General features: G+C 41.4%; 1 protein-coding gene across 1 annotated transcript; it reads left to right on the forward strand.

The window, feature by feature from the left end:
* Positions 1–1,972: 1,972 nt before the first annotated feature.
* RAB1A (RAB1A, member RAS oncogene family) lies at positions 1,973–26,042 on the forward strand. Its single transcript, XM_038393661.2, has 6 exons — positions 1,973–2,367; positions 15,603–15,675; positions 16,287–16,382; positions 20,383–20,478; positions 24,317–24,448; positions 24,789–26,042. Exons 1-6 carry the CDS (start codon positions 2,345–2,347, stop codon positions 24,984–24,986), a joined length of 618 nt encoding a protein of 205 aa, XP_038249589.1. The 5' UTR covers positions 1,973–2,344; the 3' UTR covers positions 24,987–26,042.
* The last annotated feature ends 1,490 nt before the right edge of the window (positions 26,043–27,532 follow it).

The following is a 27,532-nucleotide window of genomic DNA, read 5'->3' on the forward strand; positions in this document are numbered from 1 at the left end:
TCTGTGTGGAACTTGAGCAGGATGTTCCCTGTGGGTAGAGCACTGGGTCTGAATCAGACTGAAAAGACAGTTGTTCTCAAGATCTAGGAAAAACACCAGTGGCTGCATATCATCAGAAGGAATAAAATGAAGAGACTTCCCTGTACATGGAGTTAGACTCAACATTGATGAGGAGGAGAGCTCTATTCTCCACAGAAAAGAGAATGGAGATTGATTCTTGGAAGCTAGCTACTCCAGAGAGTTCATGGATAGTTGAGTACCAGTTTCAGGTTGGGAAGACCATGGTGAGTGTTGTTGTCATGGTCATCTTAACGGTGCTACATTGACAGGTTGCTAATGTGGTAGCAATCACTGAGGGATTTAAACAATTGCAGTTCCAAAACTCTGCTGCAGATATTCATGTCACTCTTCTGTGCTGCCGACAGGCTCAGGAGTTCATAAACGGGAAGGGGGACTGCTCAGTGGTGATGCAAGCCTCAGTGGATCATCACAATAGCCTTCTCACTGTCAACAAAATGAAGCACATCACACTAGAATTTTCAAAAATTGTAAATTTTTCTAGAGTGTTCAAAGAACTGTCTTCCCGCAGATCAACACTGGTCTTAATGGTGTGTCTATTCCCACTGTAATTCTGGATGGTCCCCAGACCCATCTTTGCTCATGAAAGAACTCACAGATTCCACAAACCAAAAAAAGATGCTGCTTTTGGGAGATTGAAAGCAAGGTGGAGATGAAAGTTCAGTGACTAATGTAGCAGTTACAATACCTGTATGTTGCATTTTTTTACAATAAATCTGAAAGTAAAGGTAATGTCTTCAGTACACAGTGGAACGAGAAAGCAGTGGGGTGTGTGGCAACTTATGGCCAGACACACAGAAAATGTTTTCCTCCTTACACTAATTACTATAACTGTCTCATTCTACTGTACTGGATCGCAAGTCTCTTTACTATTTCATGGCACTTCTTGTCAGTCTGAGTGTTGCTTATCTCAGCTAGACACATGGACCCCCATTCATAGGCCAATATGTTCAAAATGGTTCAGTTCCACTTGATCTGGATTTTGTTACTACCTTAGGCAGTGAGCAAGTGCTCCCACATGGCTTCTGACCACCTCACAGCATGCTCATTGATAGCATCTTCTGAGACAAGCTAGTGATCGGAATAGAACCAAGGAGACCCATGTAGAAGACGCTGATGCTGGCAAAAAATGGTGTGTTCAATGTTATGTGTACAGGTAAGTGGCTCTGCATCTCAACTTTTGTGAGAACCCAAAGTAGACAGCAGACAGGTGACCTAATCAGTGACCAGTGCATTATGGGACACTAGTGGGCAGACTATTTCCACAGTAGGGACTATTGCCCCAGTGGTTCCCATCCCAGATAACCATGTGCTGGTGGAGTTTGGCACAGAGAAGGACCGTGTGTAGTTGGCCTTGCTCACAACTACAGCAGTCCAAATGGGTGTGTAATTGCCTGGGCACTGCTAGGTGCATTGCTGCATTCAGGTGTGTTCCAGGCTGCCGCTTGCCCACTCTGTTCCCAACTGCTAACCCTATTCCTACCTTTCCCTTGCTGCCCCAATCCCACACTCCCTACCCTGCTCCTCTCTCCTCCCCTCCTCCTGCTGCCCCCTCACTCAGCCTCTCCATTCCAATAGTGCCCACTGCAGCCCCTCTGCTGCCAGGCCCTCCTGCCCCTGCTTCCCCTACCCTCCCTCTGATGCCCTGCTCCCTCCCGCCCCCTCTACCCACCGCTGCCCTGCCCTAGCTCCATCCATTCTACTGCAGCCCCGCCCCGCCCCGCGGCCACGCCCCGCCCCGCCCCGCGGCCACGCCCTCTTCTTTCAGTCCGCTTAGTGAGTCGCCCGAGCTGCCACGTCTCACGGCTGACGTTACCCGGCCGGCTCTCTCTCAGCCAATCCACTGCCTGGACAGCAAAGCAGAGTCAACCGGGGAGAGAAAAGAAAGGCTCGAGACTGCGCATGCGCCGGATAGGGGCGGGTGGTGCCGGGAAGGCGAGTTCCTACCCGTCAAAGGCTCCGGCAGGATGCAGGGGCCGCGCCCGTGGCTGGGAACTCGCTTTCCCAGCGTCCCCCGCCGCTGCCCTCCCACCATGTAAACCCTCCTTGGGGAGAGGTTCCCCTGTTTCCTGGTTCGGGGCTGGCAGCCATTTTGGGTTGAGGAGCTCAGAGCGGAGGCCGCCGCCTGCGAGGGGACGGGGGAGAAGCTGCTGCCTCCGCTGCCCCGTCGGACGCCTGCATCTGCGGAGCTCCCGCTGGGGGGGTCTGGCCGCCGCTGCTCCTCAGAGCGAGCTCGTTCTCCAGAGGCCGCGGGGTCCCCACTGACATGTCCAGCATGAATCCCGAATAGTGAGTCCGGGGGGGGGGGGGGCGGCACTGCACTGCGCGCCCGGTATGGGCGGGGGGGAGGACCCGCTGTGAGGCAGGCGGGGGGGGTGCGAGCCGGGGCAGGGATGAGATGCGGGGGGGGGGGCTGTCTGAGGGCGACGGGGGGCTGGGGGGGAAGAGGAGGGTGTGGGGCCGGGGTGTGAGAGCTGCCGGGGGGGGGGGGGGGGGGGGGGAAACGGGGTGTGAGAGCCAGGTGGCGGCATGCTCCAGCCAGGATGAGTGGCCGCGAGCACCTCTTTGGCCTGCGGGCTTGGCTACAGCACTTTGCGTTTTTGGTTGTTTTTTTTGGGGGGATAGTAAACGTGAGCGGTCTGCCTGCGAGGGGCAGGGCAGCATCTCCTGAGCTTTAACAGAGGGTGTAGGTCACTGGGGCTTGGGGAAGGGGGATGAGAGGGGGACGTGAGGTCACCGGCTAGGCTCTGGGACGCCGCAACTTGCCAGACACCAGGAGCGATTTGTGTACAGCCCTGGCAAACTCGGGTCCGTTTTGATTGGTTATTAACAGGCTGTAAAGCAAACGATCACCTCTTCCAGTCAATGTTACAAGTCGCTTTTGCTCCGTTCAAAATGTCACGGAAAAACACACAAGATGAATGAAAAGAGAAACCGATAAGGGCGTTTATGCTCTTTGGAGACTGGTTTCAGAGTAGCAGCCGTGTTAGTCTGTATCCGCAAAAAGAAAAGGAGGACTTGTGGCACCTTAGAGACCAACAAATTTATTTGAGCATAAGCTTTCGTGAGCTACAGCTCACTTCATCGGATGCGTTTGGTGGAAAATACAGAGGGGAGACTTTGGGTTACACCTGGCAATCCTCACAGATGGGGAGTGAGGAGGTTTCATGATTTGTCATGAAAAGTTAATGGTATTTTCTCCGCTAACCTGAGAAACGGTAGACCAGACGTTCATAGTAAACTTTGGTTTCAGAGTAGCAGCCGTGTTAGTCTGTATTCTGAAGTGAGCTGTAGCTCACGAAAGCTTATGCTCTAATAAATTTGTTAGTCTCTAAGGTGCCACAAGTACTCCTTTTCTTTTATAGTAAACTTTGTTTTTAACTTTTATCCAGGTAACCATTGCAGGAGAAGGAAGAACTTAATTAGATTTTTCAAGTAAATCTCACTGCCATTGTATGCTTAAGACACTACTAAGTCTTGTTTGGTCCCTATAATATTAAGTTTCACCGTGGAGAGGAAGGGGACCAAGGATTTAAAAACCTGGAAAAATCAGTTCTTGTGAAAGTGGATCTTTCTGATCACTTGCTGTTGGCAACTTAACATTCAGAAATCCACCCTTCATTTTAACTGCAAGTCATGTGTGGGTCACATGGCTCTTGCAAAACACATTCTTGCTTATGTAGATTTTGCAATACTGTGGCTTGATAGTGAAATATTCCTATTGGTCAGGGGTTCTCAACCTTTTTCTTGCTGAGGGTGTGGCCCTCTCCCCCCCATATGCTGTAAAAATTTCACAGCCCACCTGTACCACAATAACTGGTTTTCTGCATATAAAAGCCAGGATCTGCATCAGGCCCCCAGAAAACTACGCTACACAAGCTTCGGCTTCGGCCCTGAGTAGTGGGACTCGGGCCCCTGGGCTTCAGCCCCATGGGGTGGGGCTTCATCTTTCTACTCTGGGCCCCAGTGAGTCTAATGCTGGCCTTGCTTGGTGGCCCCCTTGAAACCTGCTCGCAGCCCCCAAAGGGGCCTGGACCCCTGGTTGAGAACCACTGCTACAGGTGATGCTTTGAACTGGAGATGGAGGCATTTATGGATGAAAAATAGTATATACTGGTTAATAATAGCACTGCAACCTAAGTGACAGTTTTTGATCAACTTAAGTGTGTGGTTTTTTAAATTTTAATGGTCACTACTTTGGGAGTAAAAAGAGAAGGAGTACTTGTGGCATCTTAGAGACTGACAAATTGATTTATTTATAAGCTTTTGTGAGCTACAGCTCACTTCATTGGATGCTCACGAAAGCTTATGCTCAAATAAATTTGTTAGTCTCTAAGGTGCCACAAGTACTCCTTTTCTTTTTGCGAATACAGACTAACAGGGCTGCTACTCTGAAACCTACTTTGGGAGTAGAGCTGACTGAGGTCCCTAGTTACTGTTGCCAGGAGGCTGCTGTTAAGAGTAGTGTGACTTTGCCACCTCTAAGAAGTTGGACAATCTTTTTTTGCTCTCTCAATTTGCCAGTGTACAAGAGAACAGAATCAGTGCTTATAATTAAAGAAAATGTGAAAACAAGCTCTATTATTTGTATCTAATACTGTAGTACTGAAGTGAATTTTAAAAATCCTTTATTTTCTTCTGGCATTCTTTGCATTTCAGCTTGGGATAATAAGATAGATTTACCTTTCTGTCCACTATCACAAAATTGCAGTGTTTTGAATATTGGAAAGCAAGGGTGATTCAGTTGTGGACTTAGTTTATTGGCTATGTCTAGATATTTTTTGATAAAATTAAATATCTGTGAATCCAGAAACAAATCTTTTATGATTCTAAAGGTTTGCTTCTACATAGTGTGACTACTTCTCTGTGACAGTGGCTTTTGAATTCCTTGGTTGACATATGATCACAACCTTGTGTTTTTTTTTGTGCTGTCTAATTAGAAGCAGCCTTGAAATGAGAAGCACTTCAGAAATCTCTTGATAAATGGTAAAAACCCTTTAAGGGTACATCATTGTTAAAAGAATTAATTTAACTCCCAAATTCAAGATTAGAATGGTTCTGGGTCAGGTTTAATCTTGGACTTCAAGACAAACCAGGATGTTTGGCTTGTTTCTGTGAAGCTGACTAGCTTTGCTTCTTGATAGGATTATGTAACAAGTTTTAGTGTGATTTCAGCAAAAACACTTCTCAAACAAGGTACTGGTTAAATATGATCAGTGAATATAAAGACTTGCAGATTATCAAAGCATTTTCACAATCATTTGACTTTTTGAAATATTCAGTAATCTGGACAACTACCTACAGCATCTAATAATTAATAGGCTAGAGCAAATGCTATGAGAGCTTGTTAGCCAACTATTGACGAGGCATGTGGGGTTTGTTTTTTTTTTACACTGTTTGTGATAGGTTTCAGAGTAGCAGCTGTGTTGGTCTGTATTCGCAAAAAGAAAAGGAGTACTTGTGGCACCTTAGAGACTTGTGATGTGTTTGGAAGGATGGGAAGTACTTCCACAGATTGGTTTTCAAATAAAACAATTTACACACAAATATTTCATCTTAATATAACTAGTTTTCCAGTGACTAAGGGACTCACTGAAAATTACTAAATTTTACAAGTTGGCAAGTAAACAAAACAAGGAGAAAAAAACATATGGTAATGTTACTTTAGTCCTAATTTTAATTATAAGGTATTTCCTAGAATGAATGCTCTGCATTACTGTGAAACCAGTGGGCAGAAACTCTACATAATGCAAAATCTCTGACTCTGTTAAATGTTTGAGTAGTGTTTTTTTTTTTCAGGGAATTGAGGCGTGTAGGTGTACTAATTTTCATTCTGGTTTTGTTTTGCTTGTGGGAGCAGTTGAGAGACCTGTATGTATCAGTCTGAATGTAAACCTACCCTTTCAGAAGAATAGCATCTCTAAAGAAGAGACCCAAAATGAGCTGTTGCATACTTTATTTTGAAAAACTGGCATTTAATGTTAGGAAAGCTAGCTTCAATATGGAAAAAACTTGTACAAATGCACACTTTAGATTGGATAATGCTGGCTTTTTTGTACTATTCAAAGCTTGAAATCTAAAATGAAGAGGGATGCAAGAGTTCGTTAATATCAATCCTTAGTTTTATTTTTAACACAGAAATTAGTTAACCAGATATCGCACTCTTCACCCCGTCACAGGGTTGGAGGCTGCTATATACTATTCTTTGGAGAATAAAGGATTTCCATTGACTTCCAAAGTGACCAAACAATGCCACTCTTAAATTAGAAAGTAACCAGTCTCTGAATGGAAAAGATTAAAGGGGAAGATAAAGCGCATCCCTTATAGGAAATACAACTTGTATCCAGAGGGTTAAATTCCTTTCTGGACTTCTAGAAAGTGTATATTCTGGAGACTTCACTAATCCATGGCTTAGAAATTCCTTACTCATTACTTTTCTCCTATGAAACTTCTGATACTTTTCAAACTTAGACTGTCTTTTCTTTACTTTTATACTCTTATTAGAATCGTCCATTATAATAATTCTTAGAACTTGCTTAAGGACTCTGTATTACTGAATTTCAGGTACATATAAGCAGGTATTCTTGCAAATAAGAAAAATGCTGTTTTCTCCAGTGTAGGGCAAGTTCGTGTTTAAAGTGTAAATATAGTGGGTTTTTCCACTTACTGTTGGAGTGCAATAAATAACTTTAATCAGTCATAAGTTGACTTGACTCTGCTTTTTATCTTCCTTTTAAATGAGATTTTCATCTTTTCACCTTTATTGTACTTCTAAACAGTGCAACTCTTCTCTTGCTGCCATGGTAGAACTAATGGTACCTCATTTTTCAGAGTAACTATCATGTTTGATCAGTAAAAACTGAGCTTAATGAGACTATATAAAAGAGAACCAACCAATCTCCCCTCCTAGTCAAAGTTTCTGATAGCAGAATAAAGAATTTTAAGAGACTTTTTTTGGGGGGGGGATTGCAGTAGATGTCTATCAAGAACACATCTATTCTTTTTATAACACTGGGTACAAAATCCTAAAGAATACTTTAAATCAGGACACAGATTTCCACTATGTTATCAATTTTGGTGTTGGGATTAGGGAACATGATCCCTTATGCATGTTCTTTCTGCATTAGGGTTAAAACCATGCTAGTAACTGTTATATAATCAGTGTGCCCTTAACTTGTGTAGACAGGAACACTCCTGTTGTGTTGCGAAACTGATCTAGACAAACCATGTAACCCCAAGCCCTCCTTCCCAATTGCCTTGGTCTGTCAGTTTAAGCCTGGAAGGACCAAAGAACCCTACTTCCACACTTTTGATGTGCATGTGCTGGGTGAAAACAGATGTTGGCTGATCAGAAGTCTACAGTCCAGTCTTTGTTGTACCCCATTTGTTGCTATTGAAGCGCATAAAACTCTTGAATGAGCTCCTGAAGGGCATCTGAGTGGGGTGCTGTTTCTCCATATCCCCACTTCATTTTCCCAAGCTCCCGGTCAGCCAATCCCCAAGAATTCCTTATGGCTGGCTAGACCCTCTGATTTCTACAACACTGTGGCAAACGAGAAATCTGGTGGCAGGCTTTTCATGAATCAAATATGAAAAAGTATAACATCAGCATAGTATTATATTTTAGATGCAGTTATGTACCCAAACTTTGTGTTGGCTCTTTTGTAATGTAAATGTATAATGTCATTGAAAGTACTGTCAGAAGTTGGATAGGGACACTTTTTTGAGAGGCAGCCTTGATACCTTTGCTACTGAGGAGGAAACTGAGGTTTTTGGGCACTGGGAGGGTAAGCATCTCCTTCCCCTCACCTCTTTGGCAGAGGGAGATTGGCCATAAACTTACCTTAAAGGAGGATTCAAAAGCCTTTGTTCCCTTCAGCCTAGTAATCCTTTATTGCGGTGGTTCTCATCAGGGGTACATGTATTGTTGGGGGTATGCAGAAGTCTTCCGGGGGATATATCAAGTCAGGAAAATGTTTGCTTAGTTTTACAACGGGCTAGAAAGAACAAGCAAAGTACGTACAAACTAAAATTTCATACAGCCAGTGACTTGTTTATACTGCTATGTACTTTTCAGTGAATAGTATATTCCAACTGATTAATTGTATTATTACATGGTAAAAATGAGAATGCAATTCTTCAATAGTGTTGACACTTTAAAAAAAAAAATTAATTCCTGATTTTGTGAGCATGTAGTTTAAGTCTGGTGTAACTTGGGGGTGTACAAAACAAATCAAACGCCTCAAAGGGGTACTGTAGTATGGAAAGGTTAAGAACCACTGCTTTGTGGCTTGGAGTTGCCCTGCTACGCCTCCCCCTACAACTTGCTATATCCCACAATGGACAGTTACACTAGCTTGTTTATCTAAGGTCCAGCATTGAAATAGTTGATGCTGAATCAAAGTTCACTGTTAACTCCCCATCATAATGACTGGGAGAAGTTCACACTTCCCAGCTGCTTGAGAATGTCTGACATCATTTCATCCACTTACATTCAGTACACTTCATGAAGGTCCTTTTCAACCAAAAGGGCTAGACTTAACTTTTGAAAAAGCTTAAATTACAGAACACAATTATGCAGCACTTACATTCGGGGCAATCATGGCTATCTGCAGCTACATGAATGCATTAAGCACAATTTAGCTAGAGTCCCACATAACCTGTCTAAAAGAAATTCACTGGTAGTGGTAAATGAAGAAACTCCAGCCAGATGCTTTAGCCAAAAATCAAACAAGATCTGGCAACCAAACATTTTATTCTAGCTTGCTAGGATTTAATTGCTGATCTTTTTGTGAATTCTGGAGAAACCGGATTGAAAATGATAAACTGCAGCTGTTCTCCTGTGGCTGTATTTTTCCACCCAGGTGCTCTAAGTGTTAATGGAAACTCTCCCCATTAGCCACATTTGTCATAACAATCATATTAGGCCCTTACTTTAATCCAAGTTCATTCATATAGAGAAACAGTCTTCAATTATTCTGTTCATGGCTTTGTGTCCACCATAGCTATGGATACTGAAGTCACTTGAGGATATCCGTGAACTTTCTTGCCTACATAAAGTGCTACTTTAGAGCACAGGGGCAGACCTCATGTTTACATCACACACCAAATTCCTTCCATATGGGTTGCATCATGATATATCCACCAATGCCATCTTCCTTTTGATAAAGTTTGATACAAGTGTCCAAACCTGGAAAACTTACCCATAAGGAAGCTCTTGGTGCTAGTAACATTGTCACTCTTTCACAGTGATGCTAATTCCTTCAAAGTGTAATGGGGGACACCCTCTTTTTTTATTAAATAATTGAAGTAATGCCTTGAAGCCTCAGTCTGCATCCCTTAGGACGACTTCTTCTCTACTAGGCAAAAACCAACACCAGCCCTGACTCAGTTATTATAAACTAAAGAGAGCAAACACATTATAAAATAGAAGCTATAGCCTGACGAGAGGTTAGATTCCCAACATTACAAAACAAGGAAATGCACAGCAGAAGTTGCCCAAAGAACCTTAGATCTTTCCCATTCCTGATGATTACAGCCCCATGTTTTTCCCAAATACAAAATTAAACACAACTTACAAAGCGAGATAAACTCACCCTGCAGCTGCAGTCCTGTCCCACAGGGCTGGGCCTGGCTCCCTACCCTGGAAGGTGAGACGTCGCATGCAGGGTCACAGCACCACTTGGGTTTGGCCTGGCTCGCTCCATTATGGGGGAGGGATGGTTGCCAGGCCAAATATGAGAGTTGCATTGTGACCTGCAAAAAGCTATTACAAATAATTATAGGGCTCTGTGGCTGATCATGAATGCCAGCATATAAGATGGAGGCGCTTTAAAGGAGTTTTTGATACTGTGTGCAGCCTATCCTGCCCATCTTAATGTGTGGTGACTGACATGAGGAAAGATCCTAGTGACAACCAGGCAGGTTGAGGTATACACTAGAGCAGGGGTTCTCAAACTGGGGGTCGGGACCCCTCAGGGTCATGAGGTTATTACATGGGGGGTCACGAGCTGTGAACCTCCACTCCAAATCCTGCTTTGCCTCCAGCATTTATAATGGTGTTAAATATATAAAGTGGTTTTTAATTTATAAGGGGGGGTCACACTTGGAGGCTTGCTATTTGAAAAGGGGTCACCAGTAAAAAAAAGTTTGAGCCACTGCACTAGAGCTTAGTTTATCTATGCCTGCTAACACATTAATTTTACAGCTGCCTTGTCTTTTGGCATTTAACTTCTTAGCTAACAGGTGCTAAGAACATGCTGTTTTTCTTCCCAGTGAAGACAAGACTATAGTGGATCTTTCAAAATCTTCACTAAGCTATTCTGTGCTCTAAAATGAATGTGTCCCTTCTAAATCTTAGAATTTTTCACAACAGTAATATCAAAGCACTAGCTTGTGTCTTGCTAGAAGCATCTTGCTGGCTTTGTAGAGGAGAGAACTATTGCATAGCTCACTTTACTCTACTGTTCAGTCTAAATTAGAAATGAGCAGAACTACTCCAAAGTTTCTCAATTGAGCTGTTGAGTCAGTCTCAAATTTCACTTACAGTAGCTGTGTCTCTTCTTGGCTTACAGCAAAGCTCTTTGACCTTAGGGACCTGAAGGCCTGACCCTTATGGCCAGAGGACAAATAGTGGGCCACTTGTCATGTACTTTGTCCTCCCCTCATTAAAACTGCCTGCCTTTCTGTTGCTCCAAACCTATTGCTAGTAGCAGCACTTCTCTTGGAACAGCTAGTTCAGGTGGTTGCCTGCCTAATCTTTTTGCGTGCTCCTTTTGTGTTGGTAGAGCATGAGGCAGAATTGTTAAGAAGGCTGGACGGAGAGGCAGAGGCTCAGAACAACAAGATTGATCAAAGTAAACATTGAAACAAACTCATGGACCAGTATGGTTTTCTCTTTAAAATATCGAAGTCTGTGGTTCTCAAACTTTTGTACTGGTGACGCCTTTCACATACCAAGCTTCTGATTGCGGACTCCCCCTTAAATATGTTAAAGCGTTGTTAATTTAAAACACCATTTATAAATGCTGGATGCAAAGCAGGATTTGGGGTGGAGGCTGACTGCTCATGACCCCCACAAGGGGTCCCAACTCCCAGTTTGAGAACCCCTGATCCAAGTCCTTGTCTAGAACAGAATTTAAAGCTGCTGTGACCATTTTGTTTTATGCATGCTAGCCCTAAGCAGTAGCTAATAGTCACATTTCCAGTAATCCAGTCTTTAGAGAAGTCAGATTTAGAAGTTGTAACAAGTTTGTCTGTAAAACTTTAATTATGGAGTATTGGCTTGTCTCCATTTCCAAATTGCTAGGGATTGTATTAAAAATGTTGGGGCAACACTTCTGTAAGCAGGTAAACTTACTTTATTTCTAGCTCTTATGAACACATGACTTGGTGGATGATGTACAAAATGCTGAGAACCCTTGAACTGTAAATTCCTGCTTCTCTTTCCTGATCTAGAAACTTCTATTCTTAAACTTGCATATTTTTACTTTTGATTAAAAACAAATCCTAGATTCTCACAAATCTGTATGTGCTTGGTAAATGTGATAGGTTATAGAAGCTAAACCTTAAAAGGGAAAACACCTCCTTGTACTTCTAACTTGGCTTTAGAATGACTAGCCTTTTTATATTTTAAAAAAAGAGCTGGGTGAAGGCATCATACACTTGCTAGTGCCAAAGTGCTGTCTCTGCCTGTTGCTTAGGAAACAAAAGCGGTGGGGATCTTAGTATTTGAATTTTGCCTACAGCTCTTTCCAGTGTTATGGAGACGGAGGGAATGTTTAAACTTCCTCCAGCTAGTTGGTGCCCAGCTGATGGGCAGTGCTAGGGGAATTCATATAGGTAGTACCAGTCAAGCTAATGGGAAGTTAAGACTACCCTTGACTTGTCCACTTGAGAAGATTCCACATGTCATTTCTATATTGTGAAACTCTTGTGGCTAAGTAAATGAGTGGTCAACTTCAAGTCTGTCTTCCTATCTCTGGCAGCTTACCTTAAACTTAGCATAGCCTCTTGTACATAGAGTAATAACGTGTCTCCTCATGTTGATGGCTCTAAAAGGAAGAACGCTGTAGTCTACCCTTACGAGGGTATAGGGAGCATAACTCAATACTCACCCCTTTTTTGTCTAGAACAGGCTAATTCTATGCTGCAGGACCATTCTAGAGTAGTTGCAGTCTTCAGTCACTTGTAGGTAATCATCCAATAGGCAATTTTAGTTAAAGGGCTATTTGATTCTCTTGTAAGTACTGAAGGACTCCATATCATGTGATTCTTTGCTTGTTGCTCAGCCCTGAGATTACGATCTTATTGTTTGAGGCTTTACTGACATGTAAGCTTTTGGGGAAGAGAGCTGATTATTATCTAATCAGACAAGACAGTTGGTCAAGTGTCTGATCCTGGAATAGAACCCAGGTCTTCTGAGTATCTGTCCATGCCATATCTACTAAACCATGCTGGAGTGGTGGAGGCGGTAAGAGAATACCGTTGTTTCACAACGGGGTCTGACTTTTTTTTTTGGTCTCCCATTGCTCAGGCTGGAATACTAACTTGAAAGCATAATGACATTTAAAATGTCAAGAACTTTTACTGCTTATCCATTCAACAGATGAAATGGAGGTGGGGTGGCAATACAACCCATAAAGATGGGGGGATCTGGGGATACTGGAAGGAAAGAAATGCAGAGGGAAGGTAGACAGAGGAGGAGAGTGGGCAGAAATAGTGGTGCATCTGTTTAAACATGTTTGGAAGGCTGTAATCTTTAAATGAATGCTTGGGTTCTACTGAAGTTGATGGCATTTCCCCCTCAGTGGTCAGGAATATCTTCTGGGCAAGTGGATTGTTCAAATGGTGGTGTGAAGAGTATGACTAAGCTAAATGTCCATTCCACTTAAAATATTGCAGTATAAATACTATCTGGTTCTTTGCAAGTTAAGTGTAGTTTAGGCCAGTGGTTCTCAACCAGGTTACCTCTGGCAGTACACAGAGGTCTTCCATGGGGTACATCAACTCGGGAAGATTTGCCTACTTTTACAACAGGCTACATAAAAAGCACTAGTGAAGTCGGTACAAATTAAAATTTCATACACTATGACCTGTTAATACTGTTCTATATCCTGTACACTGAAATGCAAGTACAATATTTATATTCTAAATGATTTATTCTATAATTGCATGGTAAAAGAAAGTAAGCAATTTTTCAGTAATAGTGTGCTGTTGCACTTCTGTATTTTTGTCTGGCTTTGTAAAGCAAGTAGTTTTTAAGTGAGTCATAACTTGGGGGTCCACAAGAGAAATCAGTTTCCTGAAAGGGGTACAGTAATCTGGAAAGGTTGAGAGCCACTGGTTTAGGCTGCTATAATACATAATGGCAATATGAAGAAAAACTGTATGTGATCACTTAAGTTTGGTATCTTGATGATGATCACTTTTCTCATAAGTAGGTGTTCCAGATTTTAACTTCAGGTTATGCTGTTTGCTGTAATCAACTTTAGTACAAATTTCCTTATACCAGCATCAGATCTGTGTAGCTGAGAAATGTTAATGTTTTAAACAGTTGATAAAATGTTTAATGAGTATAATTGTCATAAGTTCTCTCAATTCTATTTCCCTACACTGTTACATAGTCTCATGAAAAGTAGTAAAATGACTTACAAAAACAGTCTCAAATGGCACCTCCATGTGTCTGGAGAAGAGTAGTTTAGTTTAAAATAATCTCCCTGCCAGAGTATAGGAATGGCCAATGTACAGCTCCAGATCTACCAGAGATGAGCAGGATGTCTTTCTATGCTATCAAACATTTAATCACATAAATAGATATTTGAAAATCACTGACAAATGTGGCCCAAACTATAGTTCAGGGGTGGCTTAATGCCGCTGCCCTATAACCTTCATGATTGTAGGTTTTAAAATAGGGAGTTGTCAATGTAGACTGATGTTCAGGAGAGAACAAAATGCTACTCTTCAGTACAATGCATGTCTCCTACAGAAGCTTTGATCTTTTAGTGTTACACTGCCCTATTTATCTTGAGTTATGACTGACTTATATTTGGATCAGTAGACTTAGGTTGCTAGTATTTAATGAAATAGAATCTTCTTTTCTCTAAGTTGAAGCTTGTTTAAACAAAAGAATGGTATCTTAGACTTTTTTTTTTTTTTTGCCAAAGGGAGGAATCTCAGAACTCAAGGCTTTAACTTTCTTAGTTGGTTGTAACTGGTAGCTGTCTGGTATTCAGTCTTCAGTATAGTAATATTGGCATCATCAATACTGAAGTATTAAATCAATACCTTTTTTAAAATTTACAAGGTGTAGTTAATTTAGTTTCTCAGGTTTGAATCCTTAATATTGCTGGTTTCAAAAGTACAAATGCCTTAGAGCAGTATTGATTCCACATTCCATATTTGTCATTCTGGTGGCTGGGATCTTTAGCTAAAAAATGGTCAGTTCTGACCTGATACACTTAGCTAACAAGGATCAGAGTAAAGATTGGTTGACTACTGTGTGGAGCTTCCTAGAACTAATGTCACATTGGACTCCTTTTGGAGCATGAAAATCTCTGTTCTGGTTTGCCAGTAGCAAACTTTCTCTGCCCAAACTAAAGGCAACGTGAGTGGAATGGAATAGATAATGACTTGCTGTTATCTTTAGCTCATACTCAGCCAAGACTATCAAATACTCTTGTCTTCATTAAGACACTAATACTATCACTTGCATTTCAGTGATGGCTGTTGGCAAATCATTGAGGTGCACACTACACTGTTAGCCTTCCTTCTGAGGCTTAAAGACAAACTTCAGCCAGTTTAAAAAAAAATCCATTAAGATTTGACTAGCAATGTTCAATTTTTTTTATCAAGTGTGTACCTGAGCAAACTTTAGAAGGCACAGATTCTGTTTTGGTACTGAGTAGGTACATTGTACTGATCCAAAAGAGGTGGAATCAAACTTCTTACTTTTTTAATTTAGAAAAGGCAGTCGGTCCCCAGCTTTTCATTCTTCTGCTGTGACCAGGTATTTTGGTGTACACGCTTGCTTGAGTTGGCTCTCAGATCTTAGTGGCAACTGTTAATAATAATCTTTACTGACTTTTTGCTAGTTGACTCAGCCTTAGTACAGTTGGTACTAGGATAATAAATCCTTACTTGTGAGAACTTGTGCTATTTAGAACATGAATATACTGACTGACAATTGTGACAGTAATGTATTTGACTTGAGTGCACAAAGGAGAATAAGGTCTAGTTAAAACAAATCCTGTTTCTGTTACATGACACAATACTACATGAGTACTACAAATGTAAAGAACATACTTCAAACACTGAATCTTCCATTCCAACATGTGAGTGTTTACTTTTATTTAAAGTATACTGTACAAAACAGCAATCTTATTTCCTGACAGTAACAGTAGCTAATTGCTATTTCTCTGAAATTGTATTACACCAAAGTATATGGCCTGAGTAACTCAAGTTCTTCAAATATCTGATTTAAATTTGTGGTATATAAATACTAACATATCTTTTTGTCTTTGCAGTGACTATTTATTCAAGCTACTTCTGATTGGAGACTCTGGTGTTGGGAAGTCTTGCCTTCTACTTAGGTTTGCAGTAAGTTCAGTTATGCTTTCAAAGCTATTTTGTCAATGATGTAAAAAGTTTTATTCAAGCAGTTGTAAGTGAGGAGATAGACTTTCCGGGAGTTGGTATGCCAAGGGAAGATGAGTGGGTCCAAGAGGGTACTTTGCTTATTTTCTTCCCATATTTTACTGATACAGCTAATTGGATTGTTCAGTCACAATGACTTATGAAGGGGTAAGAACTGGTAATTCCCCATTTTCTTAATTAATGAGACCAGGAAAAACTTTCAAAAGTGACTTGGGTACCTAAGTCCCATTGACTTTTAATGAAATCTAGGCTCCCAAATCTGTCAGTGGGACTTAGTTCCATTACTCAAGTAACTTGAGTACCTGTGAGGAAAATTTTCAAAAGCTCCTATTTATATGCTGGTAGTGTTGAAGGGGCCTTGTTCAAGGTCTCATTATGTTAGGCACTGTTCAAACAGGCCCCACCCCAATTAAAACAATGTAGAAGTAGAATGTAGGCATTTTATGAAGCAATGTACAGGACAAGATTGTTTCTTCACCATAGGTATCTGATACTCCTACAGAGATTTAAGATTTCATTGGTTTGTAATCGGTAATTCTTTTCTTTGGTTCTAGGATGACACGTACACAGAAAGCTACATCAGCACAATTGGTGTGGATTTTAAAATCAGGACTATAGAGTTAGATGGGAAAACGATCAAACTTCAAATAGTAAGTATGTCTAACTCTCAGATAATATTCAGAGGCTATTAATAGTAATCTTGTAAATTCTGACTAATCTGTAACTTGGTAGATCTGGCACAGTGCACATTTTTCTGTATGCTTAGTAAAATATTGGGCAGATTTGCTTGTCAAATGTTTCAATAAGCAAGTACGAACTATTGTTTTTGAAAACCAAGTTGCATAGTTATTAGCATGTTGTAAGCAAGCATTTGCTTGAGAGTCAAAAGTAGTACCTCAATCTTAAGATTTCTCACGCAAATACCTCGCTTAGCTCTTGATAGGATTGTCTACCTGCACTTTTTACAATGCTTGTAGACAGTTGTATAGGATGCACAGAGGTGTCTCTGTCTAAGTTGAAAGGTTAAACAGCATCTCAGTTGCAAATTGCTTAAATTATGAACAAAAATGAAGCCTGAGGAAAACACTTGGGCTAAGTCTGATATCAAGATGGTTAAAGAATAGTGGAGGACACCTGTCATTTAACAAATGCAGGTTCAGATACAGATCTTTTAAGACACAAATAGCCTGAAAATCTACCTTGCGTTGTAAGGAACTGCTTTATAGTAACTCTTTGCTCTCTCTGCAAATGGCCGTAACTTCAAACTATTGACTATAAATTGCCCGATACATACACATGCTTTGCTGGTACTCTTAAATGCAGGAAGCTCAACTTGGTTAGTGTTTGGGTAACTGATCCTTAGTCTTTAGTGTACAACTAGGCCTCATAATGAAAGATGTGCACTGGAAAGTTCAACCTGAACACTTGAAGGTAAACACTCTTAACCTACATTGCTAAAATTCTTAATACTAAATTATTTCTGCTAGCAAGAATGTTCAGATTAACCTCACACCTTGAGTTTGCTGAAACACCAACTTGGGGATGTAGTATTAACACTTAGCCTTTACAGGCTTTATCTTTAGATCTCAAAGCCCTTTAAAACTGGGAAACGAATAGTTACGCACATCTGTATAGTGAAGTTAATGTTTAATTTACCAAAGTCAAGTAATAAGTAGGTAGATCCCAGTACCTTCTGTTGCCAGTGGATGTCTACCAAAATAGAACTCACAAGTTTGTATATAGTAGTAGCAGACTAAATATGCTTTTGTGGGAAAAAAACATACTTTACTTTGCACTAAGAGCAAAAATGGTCTCTTTGAAGTGTTAGGGCTTTTGGGGAGGGGGGAAAAAAAAGCTTGCCTAGGAAGCATGGAAACTGCAGACTAGATTGAGGGAACTGCCATCCACCCCTTCTTTGTGGGAAAGACAAGGAGAATGGCTCAGATATTATTGATTCTTCAGGAGAAGAGGGAAGGGGAAAGCAGTGGCCCATGAACTGTATCTCTGTAGAGAGACAGGTGCAGAGGGAGGAGTTGGGAGCTCAACAATCTGCATTTGTTTGGTGCCTGAGGGTGTCCTCAGTATGTGAGCCGCATAAAGAAGCAGTGGGAATTTTTGGCAGGGTGTAGAAGTGAAGGTGTAACAGTGAATTGTATATACCAGGGGTATAGTTATCTTCCACCTGGCCTAATAGGCTTAGTCTTTGTGTGAGGAGGTATTAAACACTTAGACCCCTGCCTTATATCAAGCAATGTGTGTAAATTTCACTTCTTGATTCTGCCAAACTGCAGCTTCTCCACTCTGACTTGGACTTTGCCATAGTTACATTAATCTAGCTAAGGTGAAATCGTATTACTCTCTGCTTGGAACTGAAGGTTCTGGATGTTCTTAAAGGAAAGTTGAGTGCAGATGCAGCAGCCTGTCTCAATTGCATTTTGCCCCTATTGGCATATAGAACATGCTTTGTACTAGCCACTTATTTGAGTAAAATGTGAAGAAATTTTCTTTAAATCCCTGAATGGCTTTTAGCTGCTTACCAGGAAACATGACTTTTCTCTCCTGTTTTTGCAACACTTATAAGCTGCTTTGGTTTTTGGTTCCTAGAATAGACCCAGTTTTCAATAGAAAGCTCTTGCCTACAAAATTTGTTCTCTTGTCCAGTCTAGGACAGGTCAAGGATGACCTGTCTAGCAAGGTATTAATGGCTACCATAACATGGAGTGCATGGGTAGGGCTAATAAATGGTGGTAACTAATTATTTTGGGTGACTTAAGTATTCTGTGTAATGTAAAGTGCCCAGATTCTATAGGGATAGTCTAGTCAACTATGTTGGCTCCTAACATAGTTGGGTTTGGAATTAGCCTAAATCAAGCATTAGCAATAGTCCAGGGCTTGAAATGCATGGACTACCTACGGCATATCTTCCTTGCACTATACTCTCTGCTCTTAGTGCCAATAGACAGGGGACGGTGACTTTCCAATCTGAATTAATATAACTGCATTGAGCTATACTGCAATAAAGGAGAGATTACTACTATGACATGGGCACTCTTAATATTGTTGATCTTAAACTTTGAACCAAAGTATTGCATTAGTACTGAAAATATTATGGGGGAAAAGCTTAAATCTAGAAGCAGCTCTTCTAGTGAGAGTAGGAGCCTGCTAGAAACTCATTCTAGCCACTTAAGGTCAGAAGTTGTCTATAACACTTCAGGCATACTTTAAAATAGAACTACTATTGTAGGTGATAGATTCATAATTTAACTTTTCCCATGCTAAATATACAAAGTTATTGTAGATGGCTCGCTAAAGTTAGCGACTAATACACTTAGACAAATTGATTTGCTTCTTTGAAAACCCTTGTGAGAAAACCAAAAGCTACAATTGTTAAGGCCTCATCTGTACTAGTAAAACTGTTGCTGGAAAGGGACCTTTCTTATCCCTGAGGGGTGCAAGGGCTTACACTTCCCTTTTTTTGGGGACTGGTACATCCTTCTGTGCAGTTTGTCCAGTCTTGCCTTATTGGGGTGCAGGATTGTCTTAGTCTTGTCCCCTCCTTCTCCTGGCCTGATTCTCTCCTTCCCCCTGCCCCTTCCCAGGAGCAGTTGTGGAGCTGTGGGTGTGCCCTCTAAATCAAGGCTATTACCAGGAGGGTTATGGCTGTCTATGAGGGGCTGCTCTTCACCAGCCTAGATGACACTTAAGCATTGTAGCAGAACAATAAATCTAGCCCAAGGGATGTCAGTAATAGCTGATACAGTTGAATCAGACACTTTGACAACGGTTTCTGAAATGATGCTAAACATAGCTTATTTTTTGGGTACACCTGCAGTTCAGCTGCACTTCTGCTGAAACAGCTGACAATAGTTGTCTTTGCTAATGTAGACAAGGATTTAGTGAAGTAGCTTGACATGACTTCAGCTGCCTTCAGTAGCATGCCCTTGACCTGTTATGATAGAAATTGGCTTTAAACTAGCTTCCACCTGCTTTCCAGCCTTGCCTATGCCTCAAAGGCAATCAGTTTTAACATTTTCATATCTTGCATCTGGGAAACAAAAGGCTTGACCAGCCATTTTTGAGTGGGCTGGGATAGGTGTAAGGTACTGCTGCAACTGATCTGTGGCCCTAAAGTTGGATGCCAGTTGAAGGTGATTGCCTTAATTTTCACAGCATCATGTTGGCTTTGGGTGGTGAGTTTTTCTTTTGGCTATCCTTTTATTCAGCTGCTTAGGAGGAAAGAGGATGCCTGGTTAGTAGCATCAAACTGTAGGAAGATGAGTTTTCAATCTACTTGTTATGGACTTACAAGGATCATTTTAGAGTCTTGTTCTGCTGCAGTAATCTTTCTCATATGGGGGAGGCTGCTTCATTGCACTGAAGTTCTAAAATGTGTGACAAGACTGGTGCTCAGTGAACAGTTATTGTGTAGGCTGTCTTGTAAAGCAGTGGTAAGATTGTCTTTTCTGAGGGTGTTCATTGTTAAGGGATGTTTCTACTCCAACTGATTGTGTATAATCAGGGAACTTCAGATGTGCGGCCATTAGATAGTCTCTTAACTGGATTGTAAAAATAAAACTTTAGAGTCTCTGGTACAGTTTTACACCTTTTTTTGTTTAGACCTCTAACAATCTTAATTATCACACTTTGCAGTGGGACACAGCAGGCCAAGAGAGATTTCGAACAATCACCTCTAGTTACTACAGAGGAGCGCATGGCATCATAGTTGTGTATGATGTTACAGACCAGGTAAGGTCTAAATTAGACGCTCATGTAGTGCTTTACACCTTGAGAAACAACTTAGGCCAATAGACATACAAAGTCAGTTCTCTCAGATGTAGATTTCTCTTGAATTATGCTCAGACACCTTATAAGCTACGAATTGGTATTTCTGAATGCTAAAAATCTAGTCATGCTTGCTGAATGTTTTTAACTGAGCAGTTTTCTCCAGACATGCACCAATATTACACACACTTAAGTTAGACACAGCTTCAAACTTCTTAGTTCTGCCAGACTTAGTTTTATGGCTGATTCCTCTGGGCCTCAAGTTGGGAGAGTGTGTCAGGGGGATGGGAAAAACTTTCAACAAAACTTGACAGGCAGCTGAGACGTGGACATGTTAAAATGTACTGGTATTGGCAGCAGGAACAAACACTAGCATGAAAGGGTTAAAACAACTTCTACTTCAAGTTAACTGAAGGAAAACTCCTACTTTCCAAGGGCAAATGCTCCTATTTTATTCCATATGTACTTAAGCTTTGTGTGGCCTAGAGTCAGAATTGCTGTAGTAGGATTTACTATCTGATACTCCCAGGGTGAGACCTGTCATACTATTTTATGTTCCTTCTGAACTGAAAGCTAGTTGAGAATCTTCAGTGACATGGGATTTATTTCCATCTCCTAAATAAATAGGAAACATCTTAACATCAGCAAATTAACTTCCATCACACATGCATGCATTATCTTGGCAAACTGTTATAATAGGCTTTCCTGAAGGCTTCTTTCCTTGTAGATTTGATGAGGGCATCTAACACTATGAAAACAAACCTTCTGTAATATGCTTGTTGCCCTGCTATTTAACTCTCATGAATTCAAGTTACTGCTCACTGATGCATTTTGCAGAATGAGTGCTTCCAGTGGCATGGCTTGTAGGGATTTTTGTTGGGAAGACAACTGAAGATGGATTAGGGCCCCTGGAGCCCAGTTAACTGAACAGCATACGATTGGTTGACCACTCCTCAGTACAGAGTACAAAACCACTTTCTCTAAAGCTTGCCCTAAAGGAACAACTCAAAACTCACTTGTCAATGTGTTTGACTTTAGTTGTCCAATGTCTGCCTTTGTAAAACAAAGGTGGAAAAGGATCCTTTCCTTTAGCTTACACTTGGTATGAGATGGTACTTGGCATATTTCCAGTTTCACTTATGTACTGCTTTGACAGCTCAAACATGTTCCTCAGTTACTTGGAGTCCAGGCTCCTGTGCAGAGCCAGTGGAGGACCTGGGGCAGGAAGCTCATTGGTCCAGTACATGCCCTGGAGGAAACATTTGTGGATGGGTGTACTAGAGACTTCCATAATGCTAGGGATAGAAGATCAGAAGCCCTGGATCTTTCTAGGGCTGAGTGAAGCATTAGGGCCAGGTCAGAGGAACCAGCATACACTAGTGCAGGATTGGGAGAACATAGGATACTCATGAGGAAATTTTGCACCAAATTTTTTTATTAATAAATAAATGTGGAGGTTCCAGTGTGGCAGTGGGGAACACAGGCCACTGGCCGCACAGAGGTGGGAGATCACCCTGCAACCTTCCCCCACCCCAGGGACACTGATTCAGCAGTTAAGCTGCACCCAATCCTGACAGTGCAAAGTCTGAACCTGCCCCAGAAAATCCCCCATGCTAGGCCCACCAGGTGTGGGTGGGCAGACTCAGCCTGGCAGGATCTGTGTGGATCTCTGTGTGGGGCCATCTAGGTGCAGGGTGCTTGTGGGGTGGGGGGATTCAGGTGCAGCTGGTTGGGGCTTGGTGGGGTGGTCCAGGTGCATTGGGGCTGGGTGCAGGGGGTGAGGCTTGGGGGAGGGCTTTGGCAGGGATCTGGATGCAGGAGGGTTGGGGCTTGACAGGGAAGACAGGTGCAAGGGGCTTGGTGGGGGTGTCTGGGTGTGGGGAGTCCAGATGCATGGGGGTTGGGCTGATGGGGGAGCAGCTCCCTGCTGTGACCCTGCCCCATGGCTGGGGGCAATGGCAGCTGGAAGTAGGGGGCAGGTGTGGAACTGGGGGTGGGTCTGACCCAGTCACTCGATGCAGAGGAAGTGTGCTCCTCACCCAGGTGGGACTTGCAGCTGAGCCTGGCGTAGGATAGGAGCCACTGGGTGGGGCTGAGGAGAGCCAGGTGCAGGGGACTCCAGATGCAATGAGTGAGGCTTGGTGGTGATGGAGGAGGAGGGTGGGGGGGTGAGACTTGGCAGGAGCATCTGGGTATAGATTCATGGGGTTGGGCAGACAGGGTGGGTCTGACCCAGCACCAGCTGGGGTGTCCACAGTCCCATTGCCCTCTCTTCCCCCAGCAGTGACTTTCCTCTCTGGGTGATTAAAATGACACGCCATGCTTCTGGGGAGGGGCATGTGGCTGCTCTTGTGGCTTCCCGTTGCTTCCCTGTCAGTGGATGAGAGTTCTGTGCATGTGGAGTGGCACAGAATTTCCACAGGAGTAAAAGCCACACTGGCTCAGACCAGTGGTCCTTCTAGATCCTATACAGTCTTCTGACAGTGGCCAGATGTTTCAGAGGGATTGGACAGAATAGGGCAACTTTGAGTGGTCCAGTCCCAGTTTCTGGCAGTTGGAGGCTCAGGGAAACTCAAAGTGTGGTGTTGCATTTCCCTGACCATCTTGGCTAATAGCCATTGGTGGACCTGTCCTCCATGAGATTATCAAATCCATTTTTTTAACCCAGTTTTACTTTTGGTCATCACAGCCTCCTATGGCGATGAATTCCAAAAGTAGACTGTGTGAAGTTTTCAGTTAGGTGCTAGGGGTCATCGGATGACCACTAATTATGTGTAGGGATAAATAACACTTTCTCCATAGCACTTACGATTTTATAAACCTGGCACATTCCCCCTTATTTAGTTATCTCTTTAAAGACTGGGACTCTTCAGTTTAGAAATCTCGACTCGTATGGAAGCTGTTCCATACCCCTAATAACTTTGGTTGCCTTTCTCTGCAGCTTTTTCAAGTCTAGTATCCTTGACACAGGGTGACCAGAACTGCACACAGTATTCAAAGTGTGGGCGTACTGAGGGTTTATGGCAGCATTATATTTTCTGTCTTATTTTCTATCCATTCCCTAATTGTTCCTAATATTCTGGTCACTCTTGACACTGAGTGGATGTTTTCAGGGAATTATCCATGCTGACTGCACAGTCTGAGTGGTAACAGCTAAATTAGACCCCTTTATTTTGTATGTGTAATCAGCAATATTTTTTTCCAATGTGCATTACTTTGCACTTAACATTGAATTTCATCTGCCATTTCATCACCCCATGCAGGCTGCTTTGGACTTTACTATCAAGTAATTTGTATTGCCTGCAAATTTTGCACCCTCACTGTTCACCCCTTTTCCAAATCACTTATGAATATGCTGAGCAGCCCAGGTGTCAGTTCAGACCTCTGGTGGGAGGGGACTGTGCTATTACCTCTGTCCCTTGTGAAAACTGACCACTTGTTCTTATCCCTTTCCTATCTTTTAACAAATTACTAATCCTTTTTAAGCAAACTTAAGTTGTCATGGATAAGACTTGCCTTTGCTGAGGGACCTCATCATAGACTTTCTGAAAGTCTAAGTACACTATATATTGGCTCCTACCATTTGGAGAGATGTGCTTCTATGCTAGCATTTTTGCTTAACATCAAGGAGATAAATACATGCAAAGCATCTGAAATACAAACTATCACTGGATATGCAGATGATGCATTTTAGAATAGTGCACTTGTGAAGGCTGTCTCAATTTCTGAATAATGATGAATGGTACTGTAATGGCACTGGTTTCTTGGAGAGGAATACTTAAAGTAATCTCTTATCTTCTAGGAGTCCTTCAATAATGTAAAACAGTGGCTGCAAGAAATAGACCGTTATGCCAGTGAAAATGTTAACAAGTTGTTGGTAGGGAACAAATGTGACCTGACTACAAAGAAAGTAGTAGACTATACAACAGCAAAGGTATGTCAACTGGCTTATTAATGATCCAGTCAAATAAATATTGCCAAAACTGAACCTACTTGAATGCATCCTAATTAAGTAAATAACTCACTTCTATTAGTCCTCAAATGTGCTGGTGCTAGAACATGCAAATTCTGGTGTGTCCCTCAAGTGTTATGAAGTGTACATGATCAAATGTAGGGGTTGTGCTGGTGAGGGAGGGAGGGATGATGGTTTGAACCAGTTGTAGTTTTCCTGAACATTCATAAATCCATTTTTAATTTTAAAGTAACTCGGGTGAATCCTGAGCTTTCTAGTAGCAAGTATTAAGACTTACTCTTTGCTATTTCTCAATTCACAGGAATTTGCAGATTCCCTTGGAATTCCATTTTTGGAAACCAGTGCAAAGAATGCAACAAATGTAGAACAGTCTTTCATGACCATGGCTGCAGAGATTAAAAAACGAATGGGTCCTGGAGCTACAGCTGGTGGTGCAGAAAAGTCCAATGTTAAAATTCAGAGCACTCCAGTCAAGCAGTCTAGTGGAGGTTGCTGCTAAAATTTGCCTCCCCCTTTTGTCTCACAACAATGAATTTTGCAATCTGAACCCAAGTGAAAAAAAATTGCCTGAATTGTACTGTATGTAGCTGCACTACAACAGATTCTTACCGTCTCCACAAAGGTCAGAGATTGTAAATGGTCAATACTGACTTTTTTTTATTCCCTTGACTCAAGACAGCTGACTTCATTTTCAGAACTGTTTTAAACCTTTGTGTGCTGGTTTATAAATGTGTGTAATCCTTGTTGCTTTTCCTGATACCAGACTGTTTCCCGTGGTTGGTTAGAATATATTTTTTGTTTTGATGTTTATATTGGCATGTTTTGATGTTGGGTTTAGTCTTCTGAAGATGAAGTTCAGCCATTTTGTATCAAACAGCACAATAGTGTCTGTCACTTTCCATGCATAAAGTTTAGTAAGATGTTATATGTAAGATCTGATTTGCTAGTTCTTTCTTGTAGAGTTATAAATGGAAAGATTACACTATCTGATTAATAGTTTCTTCATACTCTGCATATAATTTGTGGCTGCAGAATATTGTAATTTGTTGCACAATATGTAACTAACAACGAAGAAATGTTTAATAAATATTGTACTTATTGGAAGTAATATCAAACTGTATGGTGATAAATATTGTCTTAATTCTTATGGCTAAGGGGGAAATTAGGCTTGCATTGTGCCCAAAATGTATCATGTGCAGTAATGGCACTTTAGACCCTCTAGTAGACCAAACACCCTTCCCAAAAAATGCAACTAGGAAGACAATTTAAGAGTAATGTTCATGGAAGCATAATGCATTCTGAATGTACAGTATTTTTTCCCCATCTTAGTCTATGAACTTTAATTTATTTCTGAAGGACTTCCTTTAGAAATTCTTGTCTACTTTGCTCTGTAGTAGAGGTGGAAAACATTTTTCCTAACATGTGAATGACTTAAAACTAACAACTCAAGGTGATGTAACTCTGCCAGTATGTCATGTCTTTCTATATACTGTTACTTCCATATTCTTTTAATCAAATACTGTTTTGACTTTATTTAATAAACATAGTGCAACAACTTAGTTATTATTCAATTCTGCACAAGGCATCAGTAGGATGAAACTGAAACGATACTAAAACAGTTGAAAGGTCAGTAAGAAGTCGCCAAGAAATTGTACCTTTTAAAATAAGTAATTAAAGACTTCAAAATTAAGTAGCAGCAAAGTAGCTGAGTCAATTAAAACCAAATGCACATGTGATCTGATCTTTGTACAGAAGAACTAATCAAATCATTAGTGCCTGACACAGGAAGCTAGCCTGGAACACTTCCTATAAAGGTAAAATTATTCAGCTTTATCTAGAACTGCAATTTTCAGTTTACTTTGTAAATATCTCATGTTTAAAATGACCATGCAGACATTCATTCCCTCCTGGGTAAAAATACACTCACTTGTGATTGCAAAATATAACTTGGGTATGTTGTGAGATGCAAACTATAAAACAAATTGGTGCAAATCTGCTTTTGAATATGGGAAACAAATTCTGGGGCAGCAGCTCTTTACAAAATTATTATAAAACTTTTTATTTGTGTCCATTTAACAGGCAATCCTAATACATGGTACCAAAATAAGTGAGTATTGTCATATGACTGAAATGAATTGAACTTCTTTCCACCTGAGAAACTGTCAAGGTGGTATACTTTTGTATTATACATACATGCTTGTTGGATCAATTCAGACTAATGTAAGGTGACCTGCTCTTTTATAAGCAGGAGTGGTGGTGGTATTTGGGTGTTGCTCATTGCTAATGAAATCAGGAAATGGGCAGTATATTCTGAAAGTCTTTGCTGAAGGGGAAAGAAACACTTTCAAATGAGACTGAATTCACTTGTGTGGCATTTATTTCTAAATGTCAAACTGCCTGCTAAATGCAACCCAAAACCCTACTGTTCATATACATATATAGTAATAAAAACCTTGCAAAACCAACTTGGGCTACACCATTAAGTCGTCTTTGGTGTTTTGCTAAATCATGCTGCAGTGAACTTTGTTGTCGTGCGGTGGTGCACCTGTTCATGCTAAAGCTTTAAGGAAAGGGCTGACTATGGAGCTATCTGGGGCAGAGAGAATAGTGAGGAGTGAAGAACAGTAGAATCTATCAGTTCAAATGGTAGGAGTCAACGATTGCTTAGCAGCAGAGGTAGGAAGCAAGCTTCCTCAAAACCAAAGCTACAACTATCCCATACATCACAGGCCCACTGTACTGATTTGTTTTCTAAAATGTGTGGTTTAAACTGATTCTAACACCATGTAAACTTTACATTCTCATACTGCTTACTGCTCCCCTCTTGAAATGCTGGAAGGGATGGAATTCTAATCCCACTGCTACCAGATCCAGCTGAATTAGTTTTCTAACTAGACAAATAGCCTTTTAGATAACACATACAAGAAATCTGAAAGTCTTTATGGGATAGTTTTGGTGGGAGAAGCTGCCTAATGATAAACAGACATGCCTAGCTATTGGACTGTTGAGTTTGACTATTTTTGTAGGCTTTTGGCAGGAGGTACA

Source organism: Dermochelys coriacea, chromosome 3, assembly GCF_009764565.3.
Source record: "Dermochelys coriacea isolate rDerCor1 chromosome 3, rDerCor1.pri.v4, whole genome shotgun sequence".
In the NCBI taxonomy this organism is placed as follows: domain Eukaryota; kingdom Metazoa; phylum Chordata; order Testudines; family Dermochelyidae; genus Dermochelys; species Dermochelys coriacea.